General features: G+C 39.7%; 1 protein-coding gene across 1 annotated transcript in view; it reads right to left on the bottom strand.

The window, feature by feature from the left end:
• Positions 1-1,984: 1,984 nt before the first annotated feature.
• PFKFB2 (6-phosphofructo-2-kinase/fructose-2,6-biphosphatase 2) overlaps positions 1,985-23,120 on the bottom strand; it is a 59,370-nt gene continuing 38,234 nt past the window's right edge. The window contains exons 14-16 of the mRNA XM_054979922.1: positions 21,445-21,636; positions 17,643-17,665; positions 1,985-4,825 (exon numbers count right to left, since the gene is read on the bottom strand). Of these exons, the coding sequence (XP_054835897.1) occupies positions 4,810-4,825; positions 17,643-17,665; positions 21,445-21,636 (231 nt within the window). The 3' untranslated portion in view covers positions 1,985-4,809. The remainder of the gene's footprint in view (positions 4,826-17,642; positions 17,666-21,444; positions 21,637-23,120) is intronic.

The raw sequence follows: 23,120 nt of genomic DNA, 5'->3' as shown, positions 1-23,120 counted from the left end.
GTGATACATGACCTGCAACAACTACTTAAAAATACCCAAGCCTGTGTCACAAGGTGGCCTCACTTAGGAATATCAGCAATGAAGCTGAGCTCTGAGCCAGAAAGGATACTTGGGTTGTGCTGCCAGCACCCTTGTGCTGGTTGCATTTTAGTCATCCATACTGTGTTTCAATTGCAGCAAACTGTTTGGGAGCCAATTTTGTTTGGGGCAAAGGGTAATAAATAAAGACTAGTTCTAATATATAGCATGTAAATGAATGAGCAATTTGTTCAGTAGTAGAAGAGGTGCTACCATGAGGATCACAGAGGAGGAGACTAGGATCCATTTGATGTGGCTAATGTTCATGGTTCTGTTTAGTATGACAGATGTCAGCCAGAGCTCTCTGAAGATTCTTAACCAAGGCAGGGAGAGATGATTGAGTCCTCAAGATCTGCTCTTGTATATAAGAACTCAGCCTAGCTTTGACCTCCACCGGGGCAAGTTGTCAACTCTGGAGCTGTCCAGGGTGCTGCACCTGATGTCTGATGAAGCTTTTTAAAAGCTCCCTATAGCTCTATTAACTACTACTGTTCTCCCACAAGAATCTAATCCTATGGGCTCATTCCTGAGTCAAGGATGAGATATCAGCTTACTTTGATAAATTAAAATTTCCAAAAACTCTTCACCTGAGAGTGTGATATTAGCCCCTTCTGTAAATGCTTGTGGTGCAATAAAGTACTGCCTATATAAAGTTCAGTTGGGCAAACTATCAGAGGGAAACATTACTGTAACGAAATACTTGATCGTATTTCAGTGATAATAAACATTAGAACAAATGCCCAGCTAGAATAGGCTGCAAATAAACATTGATTTTCTACCTTAAAATCAATAGAACAGAAATCCAAGCCATTACAAAATTTTTGAAGTGCAGGCTTCCTTTTAAAGGGAATTTTGCAAATTCTTACCTGTTATTACCATTATAGAATATTTCACACATTCACATGTACAGTCCCTTTTCTGCTGTGAAAGTAATATTAAAATTCAACCTCTTCAACCAATAAAGAACATCAAAAGACAACACACAGGTTATGACTCAGTAAAGTGCAAAATAGAGCAATGATTACACCTCAAATCAGTCAAATGTGAGCAGAAGTAGTTCTTCCCACATTTTACTTTCCACCAGCAGTACCTTAAGATGCCCTAGAATTTTATGCTTGGGAGTACAGATAGCCTTGTGGACAAAATGCCCAACCATGAGGCTATGATTAAAGAGACAGGACAGAGCTGGAATATGGAATGGAACACGCATATTCAGAAAACAAACAAATTCTCAACACAGCCTTATCTATGGATACTTAAATTCAGAGATTGGGGCCATGGACAAACAAGACACATCTTTCTACAAATCTCAGAAAAGCCCCATGTTTGCAGAAAAATCTGAAATCCAAAATAAAAAAAAATAAAAAATGGGATTTAAAACCCTCTCCCCCCAAAATAGGAACAGTGCCCCTAGCTTTAAGAAAGAAATGCCCTCAAGTGACAGGCCTGTTGCTAGGTAACTGCAACAGTATTGCCAGCCTTCAAGTCTTGGCTTTTTGCAGTAAAAGACATGGGGAGGGGGAAGGGCCCTTTCCAGGTCTGTTTTGGCCTATGGAGGACTCTCAGGTGCCACTGGACTCAAATCCTGCTGTTCTACTGTAGACCAACACGGCTACCTACCTGAAGATATCCAGCTCTGACATTGCTCTGTCAAGAAAAGTCAGTCAGAAACCCTAGGATGGTACCAGGCTTGAGGAAGTTAGGCTCATTATCACACTTACCTCGAGAACTTCTATTCCTCTCTGACCAAATAAGACAAACATCTATGTACATATGCAGTAGAGCTTGGCTGTCCTGATATGGCTGTAGAGGCTTCAAGGAACTTGGTAAGCCATGAAATATCAGATGAGGCAATTATAGTATGTATATTAAAGAATGACCATCAGACAATGATTTCATAATTTATTTTATTGTCCAGGCACTGAGCATGAGTACCATTGTAAAGAACCATAATCAGCAGAGTATTGTACTTAACATTGACTACTAATGGCTGTGCTTATAAAATACACGTTTTGCATTATGAATTAAGGCAACATCACATTACTAACGATAATACTAGACTTAGATGTACACTTGATACATTCAGACATCCCTGAACAAAAAGCATCTTATCTCAACAGCTCTTGGTGACAAATGAGGCTATATAAGTATATCAGATTCTAGATCCAGCACTGAGAAAACACCTATATTACAGAATTGGGATGATAAAATTGTTCACAGGTGGGCAGTCACATTCACACATCTTGAGATATAAACAATATTATTTATCTTTTGATTCAACCAAGGACTCATCAAGAGAAACACTGATTCAAAAAATTGTGCAAAGATACAGCAGCATATTGTGCGTAGATGCAATATATTATATTGCTAATTACTTTTTACTTTAAGGAGCTATTGTACTTCTATGGAAACAATTTTTATTTGTATGCAGAGTTCTTCATTTACAGTACCATCAAACAGGAATGTCACATGGGATGCTAAGTGGCATTCTATGCTAAAGGCACTCCAAAAGTGTTTCCTCTAAATTTTCAAGTTACAAACACCAGTACCACCAGAAAATTCCTTTAATGGGTTCAATCAGCAGAAATCAAAGGGTTAGATGCCCTGGGGGATTTCCACAAATGAAAGAGAGAACAATTTTTGCTGATTCCTTCCTTTCAGAGCGGATCAGCAATGTTTTTGGGCATTCCCTAGGCCCAGAAGCACTATTTCCAGGGGGGCCTTTTGGACTTCAGCAGAAGCGGGGAGGCAAGAAGGTCTATTCCACTGACAGAAATCCCTTTTATCAATGGAAAAGTTCTGCAGGATACAAACCAAGGTAATCAAATAAACCTTAGCAAAGTGTAATAATTTAAATCCACATGGAATTTGTGTCATTTTTGTGCAGGATTCAGAAATGAAAAACCTGTGGAAAGCTTAGAGTTGAAGTTCTTCCCCTCACCCCCACCAATATCTGAGCCCCAACCATCATATTACGTGCACCTCAACACAGGCAAATTCTAGGGATCAGAGTTCAAAGTAGGAACTAAGAAGATAAGCCTTCAAAAAATGACAGTTTCTGGCTCAACATCAGAGAGCTAACAATTGTGCCCCGATACAGGGCAAAACTGTGGACATGGTGCATATTTATTTCAGCAGGGAACTGAAAATCATGAGGAAATTCAGTTCCAGTATTTAACCGTGATTATAATGATAAGAACACAGGCAAATAAATGAGAAGAAAACCCCTAAAAACCATTCTGAGTACAGTATTGAAACAGAACACTTGCTCTTGTTTTTCTCTGTATACACAGAATGTTCTACTGCTGCTGCCAACTTTGCAAACAGCAGAAAACAAACATAGTTACTGAGTGCCACTGCTATCTTGAAGTCTGCAACCCTAGCACTCTTTGCACATAATGTTTAAAAAGCATCCACTTATCTAAAATACCCCCATTCCAATATACTTTAGTTATCCCGTATTTGGCAAATTACTTAGAACTCATTGTAAAGAACATTAAAATAAATTATACTCTCAGGAACTGTCTTACAGCCTCAGACTAATGACCCTTGTTCCTTAACATTCAGTCTTCCAACATGAGTCAGATACATGTCTCAAAAAGGTTAGCAAACCAGAGTGTTGCTTATTTCTAGAGTCTAGCGCCTCTGCTAGTGATACTGGAAACTTTACAATTCTATCGAAGTTATGTCGATTTTTTGGGTCACTAAAAAATTAAACAGCATCACATTCCATCATGAAGATCAATACCAAGAAACTATCTGCTAGAATAACAACGAAAATATAGTATTCATGTCTGAATACCCTTGTAAGACAACTGCAAAAACATTTCACAGTTGCCATATAAGCATATGAAAGAGACTAAGGCTACAATCCCGTGCATTTACCTAGGGATAGGTAGCTTTGCAGGAGTGCTGCTGATTGCTCTCTGATAGCAATACCTTGACTTTCATAGAAACACCTCTCATAGGATTCCTTGGCTATGACCAGGGCTCATTTGACCAGGGCCCTGCCCACCTGACTCTCAACCATTTTGGGCCCGTTTCAGCCTGGATTGGGGCCGAAATGGCCCAGATCGGGCCTCTGACGGGTGCTGGATCACTCTCCCACTCAGCAGCGGCCTGACCCTGACCATTTTGGGCCCTTTTGGCCATTTTCAGTCCCTTTTTGCCATTTTTAGGCCCAATTTCAGCCCTGAATGGCCAGGATTGGGTCCAAAACAGCCAGGATAGGTGATGTCAGGGGGTGTGGCATATGCAAATCAGTTATGCTAATGACACACTTCTGGTGATGTCAAGGGGCGTGGCATATGCTAATGAGCTATGCTAATGAGTTTCTCCAGCTCTTTTTCTACTAAATGACCCCTGGCTATGACCATGACATTGAAATAGGTTTAAACCTGCTTTAAATTTATACTGTGAACATTCTTTAATTTTCAAGAGAGTATGACTTCATCATACTGCAAGTGCATTACAAGGGCATGAAAGGTGCAAAGAAAGCTTCCAGTAAGTGCAGTTGGCTTATAACAATGAAAAATTTCACTACGCCTGTTTTCAAAAGAGATATTAGAGATCACAAAAAAACATGCCCACTATGTTTTAAAGCCCCTGAGGAAGTAGCTTCATTGAACATACAGGCTTTCATCAAATGTAAGGAGTTCCAGTCCAAGGTGATTTATTTTCTGAGGCCTTCATGATGATTTTCAATAACACAAATGGAATACTTCTAAATTCCTAGGTGAGCTGTTCTCTAAAAAGAAGAAAACAAACACACAAATTAAAAACAAAAAATGAGTTCAGACTATCCCATTGCTACTCTAGACCACAATCATATTTTCTACTAAAATCATTGTGACGGCAAACAGCATCATTTGATATACTGGAGTGCTTCTTAGGCCATGTGAAATTGGCACTTGTAAAATTACTACCTCTTTGTACTTCCAACCGAGTGACCTTTTCAATTTACCCACCCAGATTCTACCACCACCTATACCCATTCCCTTCTACTTCATATACATACACCCTTTCCCTCTTACTGCCATCTCTGCCCTAAGGAAATTTCATCTTCAAATGCTGTTGGGACCTATAAGACATACCTCCCCATCCCCTCCCTTAATGAAGCCGTAAGTCACACATCCCTAAATCTTAGCTGTTTGTAAGCCTATTATTGATAAGGCACCCAAAATAGTTTGTAACTGTCCTTCCAGCATGAAAAACAGTGGTTGACTCTAAAGAATATTACAACTCAGCTCCAAGAAATGTGACCACATAATTATAGGACCTCACTGTCTTCCTTAGGAATTTGTTTTGTCAGCAACACATTTACTCATCTTTCTCTTCATATACAGTAATTTTGAACAGGTTCCATATAACACTGGAAAAGACTGAACAAGTACAAATTTAATGAAGCTAGCACATTCTCAAACATAGGATGGGCTCCAAAACATTACAATTTGTGCATGGGAGCTTTTAAGCAGTCCTTCCAACAGCAGCCTTTTGTTTGGCAATGACCAACATTGCCCCCCCCCTCCTCAAAACAGGAAGCCTTTCCAAGTGGCAACCCATGAAGATTGCTGTTGAAAAGATATTGTACAGGAGGTTGGGGTATGGGAGTAGACATGGGCACGAATTGAAATATGAAGCAAATTTCGTCATGAAATGGGCTGTTTCATGTGCCACAAAACCACATTCCGTGGGGCTGCAGATATCACGAAATTCACAACTTTTTGGCCTGTTTCGTTCACTTTGTGAACAATTAGTAAATTCAGACAGGCTGTCACCGATCCATTGATTCCCTAGGCAACAATAGGCCCAGACCTTTTTGTTGCCATTGGAAATCCCAATCATAACCCACTTACCCTTGACTGGTAGCTCTCCTAGCCATCTGGAGAGCTTCCATTCTGCCCTATACAGCCAGGAGCAGGGGGGTTAATCCTCTAGGCAACCAAGGAGGTGGGTCTTCTGTAGCCATGGGCACACAATCTCATCCCTCCAAACCCTGTTAGGCAGGTCTGTCAGCCAACCACAGACCTCCTGTTCTACTCTATGTCAGCATTTTTTAAAAAGGCACCTCTTTCTGCCTCGTGCTTTTCAGTCCTACCCAGTAGACAGAGGCAGAGGGAGGACCTGTTGCTGGGATTGGAGTGAGAGTGTGGATTTGGAATTGTGCTTTTGGCTGCTGCTGCTGCTTTAAAAGAGACTGAAGGAAGCCTCTTATTTCCAGCTCCTGGCTTTGCTGTGGGAAGGTCTTTGGGTGACGGTGCCTTTTTTCCTCCACCCAACCCCACCCTAGTCTCAGGCCTTAGCCTGGCTCTGGGACCTAGGCCTCTCCTTTTTTTTATTTGCTTGTCTTTGTGTCTTCTCAATTATTTCTCTACTCTTTTGAGGGCTCACACTCTTGCTGTTTCCTTTGGTTTTGGTTTAGGGCCTCTCCCCCCAAGCCCAGTCTCAGAGCCACTGGCTCTGGGGCCCAGCTTTGTGTGGGTTCCTTCTGAGGACCTCACTCTCTTCTGTTTGCTCTCTCTCTCTTCTTGTGCACCTGTCTGGTACAGCTCACTCTTCTTGTTTTGCACACCCACTGTGTGCACTTCATTTTTATTTTGAGCACCTCTCTTGCCTGGGCAGGTGTCTCTGTGGTGTGGTGAAGGGGACCGTTGAATTGCCCCTGGTTTTGATGAATCACGAAACTAACGAATCATTTCATGAAATGGGTCAATTTTGTGAAAATTCGTAGTTCACGGTTCGTGAAACAGGGCAAAACACAAACCTCTTGTTTCATTTTTTATCCGTTTCATGCCCATGTCTATATGAGACTGACTCTTAGACATGATAGGTAAAGCTACTAATTTTTTTTACACTTGTACAATTTGTACACAAATCAAAAGGGTGTTATTTTTCCTTCGGTGTATTTGAAATGGATACTAGCAGTAAGTGATGGAAAAGAAAAGCAACACACTTTAGGGATTTGCAATTAATGAAGTATTTTATTTACCTGACCTGAAAGAAAATTCAAAGTTCCAATACAATTACTTAAGATATGTTGATATCATCATAGTATTCATATTTGGCTATCCTATCTGAAAATACCAACTGTATGAAAAGCCATATGACTTTATGATGCATACTTCCTTTGGCACATATAGTTAAAAAATGGCAATCTGATGCATCATAGGTACACACATACAAACTGTGTGATTGCACATATACATCCTCAAAAGAAAACAAAAACCTAAGCACAAATAACAGGTATTTTACTTCCTTTTTGAAGAGCAGTTAGTTTTGAAACATGGAGGGTAGGGGATTTGGAATCAATGTATAAATTCAGATGTTGCTCATCTACATGTATAAAAGGTTTGCTACATCAGGCCATATAAACAAACCTCTCTACTCTGCCCTTTTTAAAACCTGGATCCATCATTGTTCTAGAAATTCTGAGTATTCAATGTACCTAAATCTTGTATGCTCCTCTTTGTTAACCACTCTGCTGAGAGCAACATCTAGGTATAGAGGACTGTAACCATACATTCAAAGGAAACATTATTCATTAGAAACTGTTTAATCAGTTTCCCACGGGCAATCCCCTGAAGTCATAGTCAGAAAATGACTTGCATCTAACTTCTCTCCTCCTCCCCTCTTTGCATGCTTTAAAATCAAACATTTAAATAACATTTTATAATATCTTAAAGTTACTGTTCAGTTTTCCTTTTGGCATTACTGTGTGGCAACAAGGTATACAGTCATTGCTTTACTGATTACCATTCTTAAAATTCAGTCTCCTTTAAAATACAAGCATCAGTTACTCAAACACCACATACCCAACAGTCATGATTTAGATTTAAAATCTAATATTTTTTCTAGTAAATGAAGAATTTGTTAGTGGCTTGAGAATGCTATTCTATATAGTACATAGTGGAATATTTCAACATTCAATAATATCAGTTGGATATTGTCTCTGCCTGTGTGGTTGCATTCTCAGTGTAACAACTTCAACAAATGAATAACAACAACATTCGATTTATATACCACCCTTCAGGACAATTTAATGCCCACTCAGAGCGGTTTACAAAGTATGCCATTATTATCCCCACAACAAATACCCTGTGAGGTGGGTGGGGCTGAAAGAGCTCCTAGAAGCTGTAACTTACCCAAGGTCACTCAGCTGGCTTCAAGAGGAGGAGTGGAGAATCAAACCTCATTCTCCAAATTAGAGTCCCACGCTCTTAACCACTACACCAAACTGGCTCTCAGTTTGAGAAATGAACATAAATATGGTCACAGTTGCAAATGCACAACAACATAATGACAGAGCAGGATCCTAGCTATTTTTCCTAATGCAAATACATACATAACAAATGGTACAAAAGGCTTAATCGCAATCCTGGGCTTCTTCATCCACAATTAATTTGGATGTCTTAAGAACAGATCAACATGGGATGTACACATACTGTCATCTCTAAATTACTGTTCATTGTTAATACCAGTTTATGTAATTCCACTATACTAAAGACATAACCAACATCCAGAAGGTTCTCTGGAAAAGTGCCATAGAAATGTTTTAAATAAATAAATGAATAACTAATCATTGCAAGTATCAATGTGTTCCTTGCTACAACAAAAGGCACAGGGGAGCATACAAATCTAATCTCGTTCTTGTTCTGGCACTTCAAAAATGTAGCTTATGCAGCAAATGAATGGTCCAAACAAACAACAGAAAAAGAAACAGCTCTTCATAAGGAGCTCAAATGCCATCATCAGGCATTTCCTTTTTGATGATCTCCAAAACATTCATATCGTTATCTACAGTACAAAACACCATCATAACTACTTAGGCTTGTGTGATATTGAAGCTTTGGTAAAACAGTCACTTTGCTTTTAGTGTACAAATAAGTATTCAAGTACACCTGCTATGGTCTCAATACTATTTCACTTTTTGATTGCGAAGTAACACATAAAGTTAAATACCTCGGAATTGAGCTAACTGCAAAAAATATTGATTTATTCAAGAATAACTATGAAAAGCTATGGCAACAGATTGATAGAGACTTGATTAAATGGAATAAATTAAATTTGTCATGGCTGGGAAGAATAGCGGCAGTTAAGATGAATGTGTCACCACGGATTATGTTCCTATTACAAACAATTCCAATTATGAGAGACACTAAACAATTTGAAAAATGGCAGAGGAAGATCTCTGACTTTGTGTGGGCAGGCAAGAAACCTCGAGTAAAAATGTAAGTCCTATGTGATGCTAAAGAAAGAGGTGGACTGCAGTTGCCGAATATTAGACTGTATCATGAAGCAATATGTTTAGTTTGGCTAAAAGAATGGATGTCACTGAAAGACCGCAAGCTCTTAACATTGGAAGGTTATAAGAAGTTGTTTGGATGGCATGCCTACTTATGGCAGGATAAAATAAAAGCTGATTCTATGTTTTTGCACATTATATCAGAAGGAGCCTCTTCACGATCTGGAAAAAATATAAAAAATATCTGGGTGAAGGTATCCCCTCTTGGGTGGTACCGTTTGAACTGATCGATCCGAGAGCTGTCTATAATGAAGAACCATGTCTACCATATAAAGAGCTATTGATTATGGAACAAAAAATGATAAGAATCAAAATGGAGGAAGAGTTATCTCCCTGTTATGGATGGTTCCAATATAGACAGATTAGAGACCTTTACAACTCGGATTGTTCAAAAGGAGGAATCAAATGGAAAAACTCAGAGTTGGAAGAGACTATACTACAAGAAAGTAAAAAGAAGATATCAAAAATTTATAAAATACTTTTGAAGTGGTATACAGAGGACGAGACGGTCAAAGTACAGATGGTGAAGTGGGCAATTAATTGTCACAAAGAAATAACAATGGAGTAATGGGAATATTTATGGAAAACTACGGGCCAAGCTACAAGTGACGAATGACACTTGAACAGCAAGTGGATTGAGTGGAGGGCAAGCGAACAGGGAGAAAGACACTTGCTGTTCAAGTGTCATTCGTCACTTGTAGCTTGGCCCTACACTGAAGATTTCAACTTGTACCAGTATTAAAGAGAATGTCTATAAAATGATTTATAGATGGTATTTAACGCCTAAAAAAATTGTGCTTGGAAATGCAAATATGTCAGATAAATGCTGGAAATGTAAAAAGCATGAAGGATCATTGTATCATATGTGGTGGACGTGTGAAGTAGCTAGACAGTACTGGGGAGATATTTTAGAAGTAATAAATGAGATTTTGCAGACCCAAATAAAGAAGAACCCAGAACTATTGCTACTGAATTTAAGTATGGAAGATGTCCCTATGCAATACAGAACATTACTATTTTACATGACGACGGCAGCAAGACTTTTATACGCGCAGAAATGGAAGGTGCAAGAAATACCAACTATTGAAGACTGGATGTATAAATTGCTGTACATGGCGGAAATGGATAAAATGACAAGAAAGTTGAGAGATCAGAACTTAGCAGAATTTTTTACTGATTGGGGAAGATTGAAAACATATTTAGAAAAGAAGTGGGACGTGAAAGGAGAATTATGGCAATTTGAAAATTATTAGAATGTTTTTTTTTAATTGGAAGAGACATAATCTTTACCATATGAAGTGAAGTATTAGCTAATTGTGAGCCTAAATTTAAGCGGACTTGGAGTTAATAGATATTGGTAAAATTAATAAAGTAGATATTTTATTTAATTGTTAGCTTCAATGTAAATATATTTGAAGTTAACAGATAGTAATAGATAATAGATTTTAAGTTAATAATAATAGATTCGAAGCTAACAGATAGGGCTTAGTCTAACAAAACAGAATGTAAATATGATATGAGTTACAGAAAAAGGGGATAGATTAGGAATAGATTGAGATATAGGGTTGGAAAGCTGTTGGAAGTCTTGAAAAAAGGGGGGAGGGAAAGGGTGGGGGAAAACGATATTGAGATGATATTTGAAAGTTGTATGTATTAATATTCTCACCTAATAAAAATTTTATTAAAAAAAATACTATTTCACTTTTATCACTAGAGGGTCAGAGAAAGGAAGGCATATTGCCTTCCAATATGAAACATAATCATCCATCTCAAGAAGCACAGGTGATGTGCCAGATAAAATCTTTACTACAAAACAAGCAACATATTGTTTAAAAGTACAAATGATTCACTCCGGACACACATAATGTCACTAACTTCATCCTTCCCATAATTGTTCAGAGTTGGATCCCAACAGATCTCTGGGGGAGAGCACAATGTGACCACACACTGCATGAAACAATTGAAAAAAGGACCTCAAAGTGCATTAAGAGTTTCTTGAAATGAACTGCCTTAAGGCCAAGCCCCAAACAGGGCAGCCTAAAATATTTAATTCAGTGATAATGCCTCTTAAATTGTCTCCTAGACCACTGTATTCTAGCCTAGCAACTTATGAGATCCTCTCCTCTCAAATATGAAAGTCAGGTCAAACAATACTCTGGGAAGATGACAAGCATGAACTGCACATGCAAACAGGCTAGAGCCACCATTGAGGTGGTGAGGCAGGCGCTGTGGGCACCGCAGGGCTGGAGGGGGCGCCGGAGGGGGTGCCGGGGGCAGAGGCGTGCCACGGAGCTGGCGTGCCTGGCCGGCATGTGGAGCGCAGGCAGCCTCCTCGCGCCGCCCCAGCCACCTGCCGGCCAATGGCCCCGGCTTTGCTGCGTGATGATGTCATCACGTGATGATGTCATCACACAGTCCGGGAGCGGGTGTGCGCACTGCATGTGTGGGAGGGTGGCCACAGGCGCCAGAAACCCTGGCGCCAGCAGTGCATGCAAATGATCTTCTTCTTTGAGCACCATAACACCAGAGTAACAAGATCATGGATCACAAAAGCATCAAATTTACAATGTGTTTAGACTGGCTTTTTCTGATGGTCTTCCCAGTTGAAAACAAGTAGAATCCCTAGCATCCCACTCTTAACATGGTACTTAGAATATTGGAAAATAATTGTACCAGGAGCCATTGTCTTTTTCATTCATAGCTTTCACAAGTAAAAATAAATAAATTAATGGTGTAATTCTAAGGAGAGTTACTCCAGTCTAAGCCTGTTGAAATCAATGAGCTTAGACTGGAATAACTCTTCTTAGGATTGCACTGTAAGGCTATTCAGCAATGCACAACAATTGTTCAACCTATACATAATAAAGTGCTGGTCTAGGTGTCTTATCACACTTTGACAAACAGAAAACTATCCTATACTCCCTTCAGTTTTTGATTAACCTATTGAATAGAAAACAATAGCGGTTTTGGATCCAACAGGAAAACATACACCGTAGCAAGCACTATTTCAATAATGAATTTAGATTATTGGTTTGTTATGGCATCAAATTGTTTTGAGCATAGACATATTTATTACTGGATGAGCTGTAAAATGGTTGTTTCGACAGCGTGCCCATAACACATTCAGGAAACTGTGCAGTAGTACCTTCATTGGGTAATTCTGGAAAGTGGGGTGGTCAAAGCGACAGTGCACAATATCTCAATCTCTTCCCTTTAGGCTGAGACTAAATGTGCTCTGTCCAAGAGTAATTGGGGTAGAAATCTTTGTTGATCCACTATAGCTGCATATCAACATTTTGGGGCTCTAATCTGCGATCATAGGTCTGTACATTTTTTTCTAATAGCTTATTTTACAGTTTTATTAGCATTCTCAAAGTGGTCTGGTTATCTTGATATAGTACACAGTCCACCCCATCTTTTCTTCTGGTAGCAATTACATGATTGACTGTTTTCCCATTACTAAAATTGCTCCTTAGCAAGCAACTTATAGCTACCAAATGCACATCCATGCATCTGGAGTTTGCATTGTGGAAGCACACAGCTGACAGGAAATATCATTAAATAATCAAGAAGTATAAAGCATAAGATACCCTAGGGCAAGGTAGATTGTGCTTGTGCAACATTCCCCACTCAGAGAGCAATCTTAAACAAGTCTACTCATAATCCTATGCAACCTATTCAGTGGGGCTTACTCATAGAAAAGTGTTCTTAGGATGGCACTGCCAATGAGATAAATATTCCCTTGTGATGACGTAAAAGAAATTAAATCTATAAACAGAAAATCACTTAACGATGACTACCTACCTGGTTACTTGAACCACCTCACAGTAACACAAGCATATATGGCTGATGGGCAATAAAAATCCATTCTAAGTGAATGGTTGTGTTTGTACATTGCAGACTAAGCAAACAGAGCACTATATTGTAAATGTTCCTCAGAAGAACTGAAACCTCTGTCTCTCACTTGGTAATCCATAAAATAATTTCCCTCTTTTTATGTCACTGATGGAACTGTTCTGATCTTCATCTCCCTTCCTCATACATATATTGCAGTAACATCCCTGAGAGTACATCCAGATTAGCAGCTGTTTGCACCATCTCCTGCTATCTGTGCAAACAAGAAAGTATAATCCCAGGATCTGTCACTGTACTTCACTTGGAATTTTTCGTGGAATTTTTTTTGCCCCCATTGAAGAGGTACAAGCTTTACATGACCAGTCAAGGCAGTTCATGCCATTTTTCGTTCCTGGCCATTATCTCATCCTCCTGCTCCTTTAAAATTGTTTCTAGCTGTGAACTGGCATCAATTCTGTACATAACCCAGAAGCCAAACTGCTTCACTGTCGTTCCTCAGCAATTCCACTCCTTCAGGTTCTGCCAGAGAACGGGATCAAATTTACAGAAGTTGGCTGAGTGCAAGTTCACAAATCTAGAGTTTATCAAGATTTTTTTTTTAAAAAAAGGATTGTAATTATAAAAGGAATTAAATATTTATGTATGAGAAACACACAAACATTTTTCCCAGTCCTGCAACAAACAGAGCCAAAACAAGAAAAAAATAAAGCACATTGTACGGGCAAATAATCTGTTTCCTTTGAGAATGTTCCCATTAAGGCAAATCACAGAAACAGCACAAATATCTAAAGTGCATCATAGACAGTGAATCAATTATGCCTGAAAAAATTAAGAAGTATTTCTCTGTTCCAAGGTTATCAATTCACTCCCCTAAAGCAGTAAGTGACTACAAAATGATACAGTTTTTAGGAAAGCTGCATTCCATAAATGGTCTATAAAAGCAATGTTATGAGTGTTACAATGGAATGTTCACAAGCACCACTCAGTGCACGCAAAGCTGAAATTCCATACTACAAAGGAACAAAAATGCAACAAAAATTCACTCTCACACAAACAACTTTACACAGCACCAACTGCTGTCAAAGAACCAACACACATGCGCATACATTCGTAACCATATTAGAAGTTGACCATGTCAGTTTCACATGGAATATGGAAAAAAGATAATTTTGTCAGTTACATTGGCTCAGCCTATGCAGCAGAGGGGAGTACAGCCAAGTTTAATTTCATCATAGCCAAACTATGCAAGGGAAAGAAAAGTGACCGTTCTGTACAGGTCGGCAGAAAAGGCCTCTTTCCTTTGACTACATGACTTGGTAGCAGAGACAGATACAACGAGCTCACAGATGATTTTGTCTCGTTTCTACCTGTAGAGGGGAATAATAAGACATTTACACACCCTCTCTCATTGTAATGTGAGAAAAAGGACATACAAGTATTTCTCAACCTTTAGTATTCTTCAGTTTCATCACACTTCTGTGGTATATGGTTCAGCTACCTGACCGTGTATCAATGAAACCATTTCCTGAAGAAAGCAGCACACACAGGTTGTGTAACCAACAACAGAAGCAATCACTTAAAACTTCCTTAAAAGGAAGAAAGAATCCTTTGGCAAACTGGTTAAGGTGTCAAAACAAGCAATGTACAAATTAATAGTCTCTTAGAGGGTCACAAAATGTCATAGCACTGCAGATTCATTCATCCTGGTAAATTACTTCATATGGATGGACATAACACACAGTTTTAAAAATCAAGTACAGGCACAAAGAGTTCCTAGATACCAAGGCTCACTGGGCAATTTCGACAAGGAATTCGTTTCTCTCTACCCTTGGAACAGGAACAGCCCTCTTAGAAGTAGTCTCACCACCTTTCTGTAAGGTATCATTTTACAGACAGGCTTTCTGGAGGAGATTTATAATGAGCAACTCTTCTTATATGTGCAAATCAGAAAAGTTCAGGAGAACATTTTTAAGGGGATTAAAACTGCAGTATATTGGAACAGTCCAGAAGGTTAAAAAAAAAAATAAGGGAACAGAATTGTAATCTATTGCAATGTTTATTGTATATATCATCTTACTTTTACTGCACCATCTTTTACCTTTCCAATTCACTTTTTGAATTGTTGGTGGAAGATAATGCCAATGGGTCACTGCAGATGTTACTTCTTTTATGATCAAAAAGAGTTCAGTAGCACCTTTAAGACTAACCAACTTTACTGTAGCATAAGCTTTCGAGAATCACAGTTCTCTTCATCAGATGCCACAGAGTTTGCCACAGAGTTTGCCACAGAGCACTCTGCATAGTCACACAGCAGCTCTGGAGAATAGCTTTTATTAAAAAAAAGAGAGCACAAATGGGCTTGGAAAGCTGCTGCTGGGGGGGGGGGGGGAGAACCCCTGCCTTTCTCCCAAACTTTTTTCCCTGTGCAAAAACAGTGTGTGTGGAGGGAGTTTTTCCCATTTCTGCTGCCACATGTGCACACAATAGCTCCACATGGAGCAGCTGAAATGGGGAACTACCTTCCTGCGCACTGGTTTTTGCATGAGGAAAAAAACTTGGGTGAAAGGCAGGTGCTCTCCCTCCCCTTGTGGCAGCTTTCTGAGCCCAATTACACTCTCTTTTTCAAGCCAGTCCATGGAACTGCTGAGTGACTACGTAAGGCACAGATTGGCTCCATGGCAAACTCATAAAAGCAGTCATGTCCACAGTGACCCTTAGCTTCTGTTTGCATTGTTTTCTAATTCTGTAATCCTAATCCTATTGCAATGTTTATGCTGCCTGATTGAATTTTTTATATTACATAACCCACCTTGAGTCTCAATGAGAAAGATGGGCTATAAGTGAAGTAAATAAATAAATGACTTGGGCCTGGAGAACATATATGAAAGCTTGCATTGTAATTTGAAGATGTTCATGTCTAAGAGATGAATTCTTGGTTTGGTATGGCAAAATAAGACTAACCAAGAAAAAACAACTTTGCTCAATCTCTTTTGACGTAATTTAGCATTCATCCAAATATAGAAGCCTACAAATGGAAAATTATTTAATAAGCATGTGGTGGTTTAGGACCACAGCACAGAGGCCAACCCAGGTTTGTTACCAAGTATACACTCAACAGAGAGCTAGATTCTATGTGACTTCCAGATTAGTGTACCTGTGTGGGGCTTGGAGGAGGAAGTAAGGATGGATGGAAGGGAAGAAGGAGGCAAGGAAAAGGGCAATAATGCTGGGAGGGGGTACAATGGAAATTGAGGTGCCCCTCACAAATCCCTGCAAGTTCCCTACTGTGCAACTGGGCCCAGCTCAGTGGTTGGCAAAAGACAACTGGGTCATAGTTTTCCTGGGGGAGCTGAAGATGGGGGGAAGGAAGGAAGCTATTTAGAAGGAAGGAAAGGAAGGAAAGAAGCTATTTAGATGGAAGGAATGTTTGGAAAGGATTATCGAATAATACTCCTGCAAACTAGAAAGTAAACTAGAGTAAACTATATCATGGGTTACAGAACAACAGACATTTATATAAATTAGAAATAGAACAAAAACATTCAGATCACCAACCTATCTTAACATAACTTTGCTGAAGTCATAACTTACTTGTTAGTTTGCACCTTACATGTATAGGAATATGTCTGTTTACACCCCTATAGCTGTATTCATACATCACAATAAATGATGGTTTGTGCAACAGATTTGTCTGCAAGATATTAGTAATCAATCCTTGCTTGCGCATAAATTCCAGTTTGTCTGCTTCTTGTCTCTCTCCCATCTTGGAGCAAGGAGGACATCTTCGATATATTGTCAGGAACTACAATGCTAAGGAACGTCAGGAACTACAATGCCAAGACCACGGCAATACAGCCCAGAAAATCCACAACAACTATCGAGGACATCTTCATTCGTAGCAGTTGCAACAAAATATGGTTTGTAAATGCAGGTATCACAACAAATCATAATTATGGAAACAGGCTACAAACCCTAGCTTGAAATCACAGATTGGTGCAAACTAATAAACCCTGGTCTGTTGTTCCTGCATTCAGACATCACAACAAACTGGGATTTGATCAAACAGGTTATTGTGATGTCTAAATGCAGCCAAAATGTAAAGTATGAATGTTTGCAAATGTGTATCAGGTAAACACATGAATCCATCTTAGACTGAGTGCGGCCATTGGTCTATCTATCCCAGTACTGTCCACTCTGTCTGTCAGCAGCCTCTCTCAGCACTGGTATTGTTTTTAAATTGGAGATGCCCGGGATTGAACTTGTAAACTTAAGCAGGCAAATGTGCTCTACCACTGAGCTTTATTTCCTCCAAGCCCCATCCAGTTACACCAATCATCTCTCAGTACATTCCTATTCATTTACATGTATATATTACAACACATACAAGCTGTTTCTCAATGGTACTCACAGGCAAGCACGTCCCTCTTGAAGCTGCAAAGAAAAAAATAGCACAGGAAAGCTCAAGCTGTAGTTCAATGCAGTAATAAAAAGCAAAAAAGCAGAGCAGCATATGGAAATAGAATGGAAGCAATCCCCACAAATAAAGAGACTAAAGTGGATATATCCAAAATCATAGCATAAAACCAAGCCCATGAATGTTAATTAGTTAAGTAAGGGCTACCATGATTAAATATATGGCTCTTTCCAAGCCCATGCCAAGTAGCAGAATATGTCAACATTACCACCCTCAACCAACATAATTCAATTTTAGAACAAGGTCTTTGGTGGAGATACTATCAGTTAGCCCACCAGTAATTACCAGTCTTGTGATGTGGCTCAGAAGAGCACTGCAAAGTAATGTAAAATTTCAGAACCAGCTAAATTGTGCAACATCTTTTCTCCACTTTGACAAAACTGCCCCTAGCATTGCACTTGTTCTTTAGGGTGTGTGATTCAGTATCTGGTATATCCAGATAATACTGAATAATTGCTGATTTGGTATCATCTGGGTATATTGAAGAACATTAGAGAATCCCAAATAAAATTTGGATACTGAATAAATTTAATTTTAATTTTTACCTGAATAACAACAACATGAATTTATTTGGTTTATTTGGCAAATGCAGTCACAGCATTTTTAAATATAGCTGGCTGCTCTTCCTAGCTCTCCCACAACTTTCCAAGGCTTTCTAAAACTTTTCTGGGCTTAGTGAGGTTTCTCCCCTTTGTAGGCTTACCAGACTGGTCTGGTAATGGTTTGACGTTGGTTATTGGTTCTGTTAAGCTTGCAACAATGTCCTATTTGCTTCAGTTTGATTTTTTGACATTGGTTCTGTTGGAATTGTGGTTTGGAGTTGGTTCTGTTGTGCTTGCAGTGGCTCTGGGTTCTGCCTGCATAGATTCTTTGAGTGACACTAGATCTGTTGGGTTTGCAACAGTATCCTTCCCTGCTTCAATTTGAGTCTACTGAGATTCTCTTGGTTGACAATGGTTCTGAAGGGATTCTCTGGTTTGACATTGGTTTCATTGCTTTGTTCAGGTGGGATTCTCTCATTTGACACTGGTACTGTTGCGTTGTTCTGGTGAGCTTTTCTGATTGAAACAGGATGATGTGGGATTGTTTGGTGTGATGTTGGTCTGTTAGCAGTCAGACCCTCCCTCACACTAAAAGGGCAGTTTATGGATATGAAATATCATAAACCCCTTGCCTTAAGTCCCAGACACTGCCTGGTCCTAGGCAGAGTAGATGCCAGCTGGCCTGGAAACTGGAAAGTTACCAAGCCATGAGTCATAGGGGAATGACTGACTGAATGGTCACCACGTCCTGGAGAGCAACAGAGATAACAAGGCTTCCTGAGCAGACTCCCAGCTTAATCCTATCAATGCTCTTCCATGCTTCCCCTTACCCAGCTAACCTAATCAGGTTAAATCAGTGAACCTGATAGCCTTCCTGTCCAACACTTAGCAGGTCATCAAGCAACATTTTAACCTATAGTCCAGCCCAGATAGTCATATCACACATTTCCCAGCTTATTGTTCCATTTCCGGACAAGCCATTAAGTTATTGTTTTGGAAGCAAGACATCCGTTTTGCTACAGAGTACATTTTGTACCATAACAGCTATCCAGCCATGTGCTCTGTGTGCGCGCACTTTGGTACCCATCCACACACTCTCACGTTCACTTGAGCCTCCTTCTCTCTGTGAAACGCTGTTCTCCAAGACTGGTAAATATCACCCAATTCCAATTACTCTCTCCCATTTTCCTCCCTATTTTCTTAGTTAGCTCTGTGTGTATGCTGTGTGTTTTCTATTACTCTGCTATTTTTTATTTTATTACTTATTTATTACTCTGCAAATAAAGAAGCCTTTCCTTTTGAACATCTGCCTATTTGAGAGTTCTCTAAGGGAACAATCCTGGTATACATAGGTGGAAAATCCCAGTTACCCCCTCTTGCTGCATCTCCTTTAATGTTAATTTCCCCAAACTCACAAGGAGCCCCCCCCCCAATTTGGTTCATTTTGGTTCTGGTGGAATTCTCTTGCTTTATTTTGGTTCTGGGGCTTTGCTGGTACAGCTTGCACTGGGACTTATTTGGAAAAGGGCTTTTGGCCATGGGTTGCCACTTTGCTTAAGGTTTCTTTGCCCGGAAAGCCTTGGAAATGTTTCTCCCATTCAGGGGCCTGCAGAATTAGACCCTGAGGTCCAATCTTCCTGAAACTTGGGTGATCTTTAGTGGACAGGCAGAACTAGGTTCCCTGCAAATTTGGTGAAGTTTGCTTGGAAAATGCACCCCCAGCCCCCTGGATCATTTCCTCCATAGGGTATACGGCCCAGATAAATTTAGGATTCTCTAATTTTACCAAACCAGATTAGAGAATCTGACCCAGTTTTCAGGAATACCACATTTTTATGGTATTCCTGAATACCAGATCCAAATTCAGCTGATTTTTTTTTACTGCACACCCCTACTTTTTCTTATATTATTGTGCAAACCCTGATATCTCATACCTCTTACAGGATCATAACAAAATGGGTCTCTGCAGTGGGACATCTTAACAAATGAACAGGTGTATCTTTGTAAATTGTTAATTTGCAGCATCACTCTAGGGATTATTCTAATGGAGCATCTCTAACTGAAGTACCCAGAAGTCAAAGGTACTTGAGCTCAAATCTATACCCTGGATCTTTACCCTTGTTATACAAAGCATTTGAATGCATAGTGTGGCCTGCAACAGGAGCAAACGATCAAGAATACTACACTCAATTTTTGTTAGGCAAAACCTCTTATTCATCCTATCTAAGGGATAAGTATAGCAGCCTTGGTAAAAAAAAGTTTTTGCATAATATCAATGACTATCTGCCTAAGGAGGCATATAAGTAGGGTGCATTGCAACTGCAGAAAAGCAAAAAGGCTCCATGGAATTTCGTGAAAAGCTTTATAGATCTGCTCAGTTAGTCTTAAAATGTACACTTTCCTTAACAGGTTCAAAGGAGGGCCCTTTTCTGTTTTCTGAAATGCAGCTTTTTAAAAAAGAAAAAGGAAGCTTTGTAGCAGTTGAATATTTCATTACTTTTCAGCAAACTATTTTCACCAGAATCCCTAAAGATGAAGTAAATAAAATGCACTTGATTTCTGGAGTGCGGTTGAGCAGTCTTCGGCCAAGATTCAAATGGCATATGCATGTGCACCAATCTCCCCCCGCCCCCCCAAATGGATGCAGAGAGAGATTGAGAGAGAGAGATCTGGAAAGCTTCCAGCAAGGTAACAGATGGGGTACAAGAGGTTGTTTCCAAAAGTGGACATTGTTATGCATGTACAGAAACATTTAGTCTCACACAAAAGGGTTCTTTGGATCCTGACTTCTTGTATTAGCCATATCCAATGAACCATATCAGCATGTCAGAGTAGAGATTTTTAAAAGGTTTACAGTAACCACCAATTAACACTCAGATATTTAAAGATGGCATCACATTATGGATGAGAAATATCATTTGGAATGGTCAGTGGAACGATAACATAAAAAATGTCCCCAGCATTCAAAATGGCAGCCTTTACATTCTAAATTTAATAAAAATGATAATAGGTAGGCAGAGGAGCTAGAACTGCAAACACTTCCTATCTTTAATTACTTTCAATGGGCTGGTAAAGGTAAATTGCTTGACAGAACAGCACTGACGATTGCCTTAACATTGCCCAATTTTTGCAGTGCTTTGAATTAGCTGCACATGTGTCTTTTGGATAGCAGTTTAGGATAGAGGAATTACCACCTGAACACCGTCTTGCTGCTTCAGTTCATCGACCGCATCTTGAGCCTCTGGGAACAGCAGAGACCCTGCTGGGTTGAGAGGCCTGCTCCCAACACTGTAATTGCGAGGACGCCTTACTGTGTCCGAGCTGGCTAGTGGTGTAAAGCTGTTCCTTCTCATCCTTACAGGGGTTTGGCTCTTGGGAAGGTTGTTCTGATTGAAAATGGAGCATACCATAAGGAATGAACAGTTAAACTATAAAATCTTAAAAGTTAATACCACTGAATATTTCCCATGTCAGACTTCATATATGTATGTATGTATGTATGTATGTATGTATGTATGTATGTATGTATGTATGTATGTATGTATATGACACTGATTTTCATGACTGACATGGACCCTTCCTACAGAATAACTTAATTTGTTTTCTCAGGCATAAAGCCAGAAATATATGTATCCTGATCTAAGGCTCAGAAAGTGACTTCATTTTTTCCAGCTCTTCATTGGAATTTAGATTTTCAAAGCTGTTAAAAATCCCCATGTGTTATATCTTGTCAAAAGCCCTACATAAATGTCAACAGTCACTTTATCTTATTGGGGAGAGGGCTAGGGGATGATATTTCTGAGAAATGCCTGCAAGCTCCTTCAGGAAAAGAATTCCTCAGCTGCACTAAATATTAGTTGTTGTGTGCTCAAGGTCTTGGCAAGCAGAAACACAATGCTCCCTTGCAGATCAGAGGACTTTAGCTATTTTTTTTTTGCGCTAAACTCCAGCTGTGGAACTGAGGCAGCCTGATCATCAGGGTTTAGTTATAGCTAACATGGAGACTGTGTTGTAGTTGCAGGGGAAGAGGAACAGAGTGTCTTAGGATTCAAATTCTTGGGCACAGGGGGTGCCAACCCAGTTTTTCCAGGAAGCCCTCATGATGGGGTGTGTCTTACAGCACCAGATAAGAAGTGTTGTTGTAGCATTACTTCTTGTGGCTGCTCAAGGAACTCAGTAATGTGTAAACTATGCCTAAGCCCCAAAAGGAATAAGCCCTGGAACTCATTGCATCACACGGAAGAATACAAGGGCCCAGTAAGATATGATCTGGGCCTTAGGTAGTTAAAAGCTGCTGAACGTTGCTTTGGTAGTTCTAATTTTTTAATAAGCAAGTTTTTAGCTTTCTGGATTGGACTCAAAAACTTGTGAAAACTCAAATTAATACAGCAGTGTGTGCGTGCAATGTAATTAATGAGGGAATTGGGCATAGGATGGCGCCTACTACGTGAAACTGTATTTCAGTCTTATGGTTTCTGGAGCCTGAGATTTGCTTCATTTTCAGTCCTGGCCCCAGCCTGGTGGAACACTCTGTCAATGGAGACCCGGGCCCAGCGGGACATACTATCGTTCCGTCGGGCCTGTAAGACAGAGCTGTTCCGCCAGGCGTTCGGTGGTTGAAGGGGGCGGTGCCATGTTGGCCTCCCACCTTTGGGGTGGGGAAGGGTTCTCCCCACCATTGCACTTGGTTAATTTATTTCATTATTGTTTTGTATATTGATTTTAGTATTGTTGTTTTCTTGTTTTTATCGATTTTAAACTGTTCACCGCCCAGAGCCCCTGGGATGGGCGGTATATAAATTGAAATATAAATAAAATAAATAAAAAATTCTGGCTCTCAGGGGAAAATTCAGGGGAATTTTTGGGATCA

Source organism: Eublepharis macularius, chromosome 5, assembly GCF_028583425.1.
Source record: "Eublepharis macularius isolate TG4126 chromosome 5, MPM_Emac_v1.0, whole genome shotgun sequence".
Taxonomy (NCBI): domain Eukaryota; kingdom Metazoa; phylum Chordata; class Lepidosauria; order Squamata; family Eublepharidae; genus Eublepharis; species Eublepharis macularius.
This window is presented reverse-complemented; position numbering and strand designations above follow the sequence as displayed.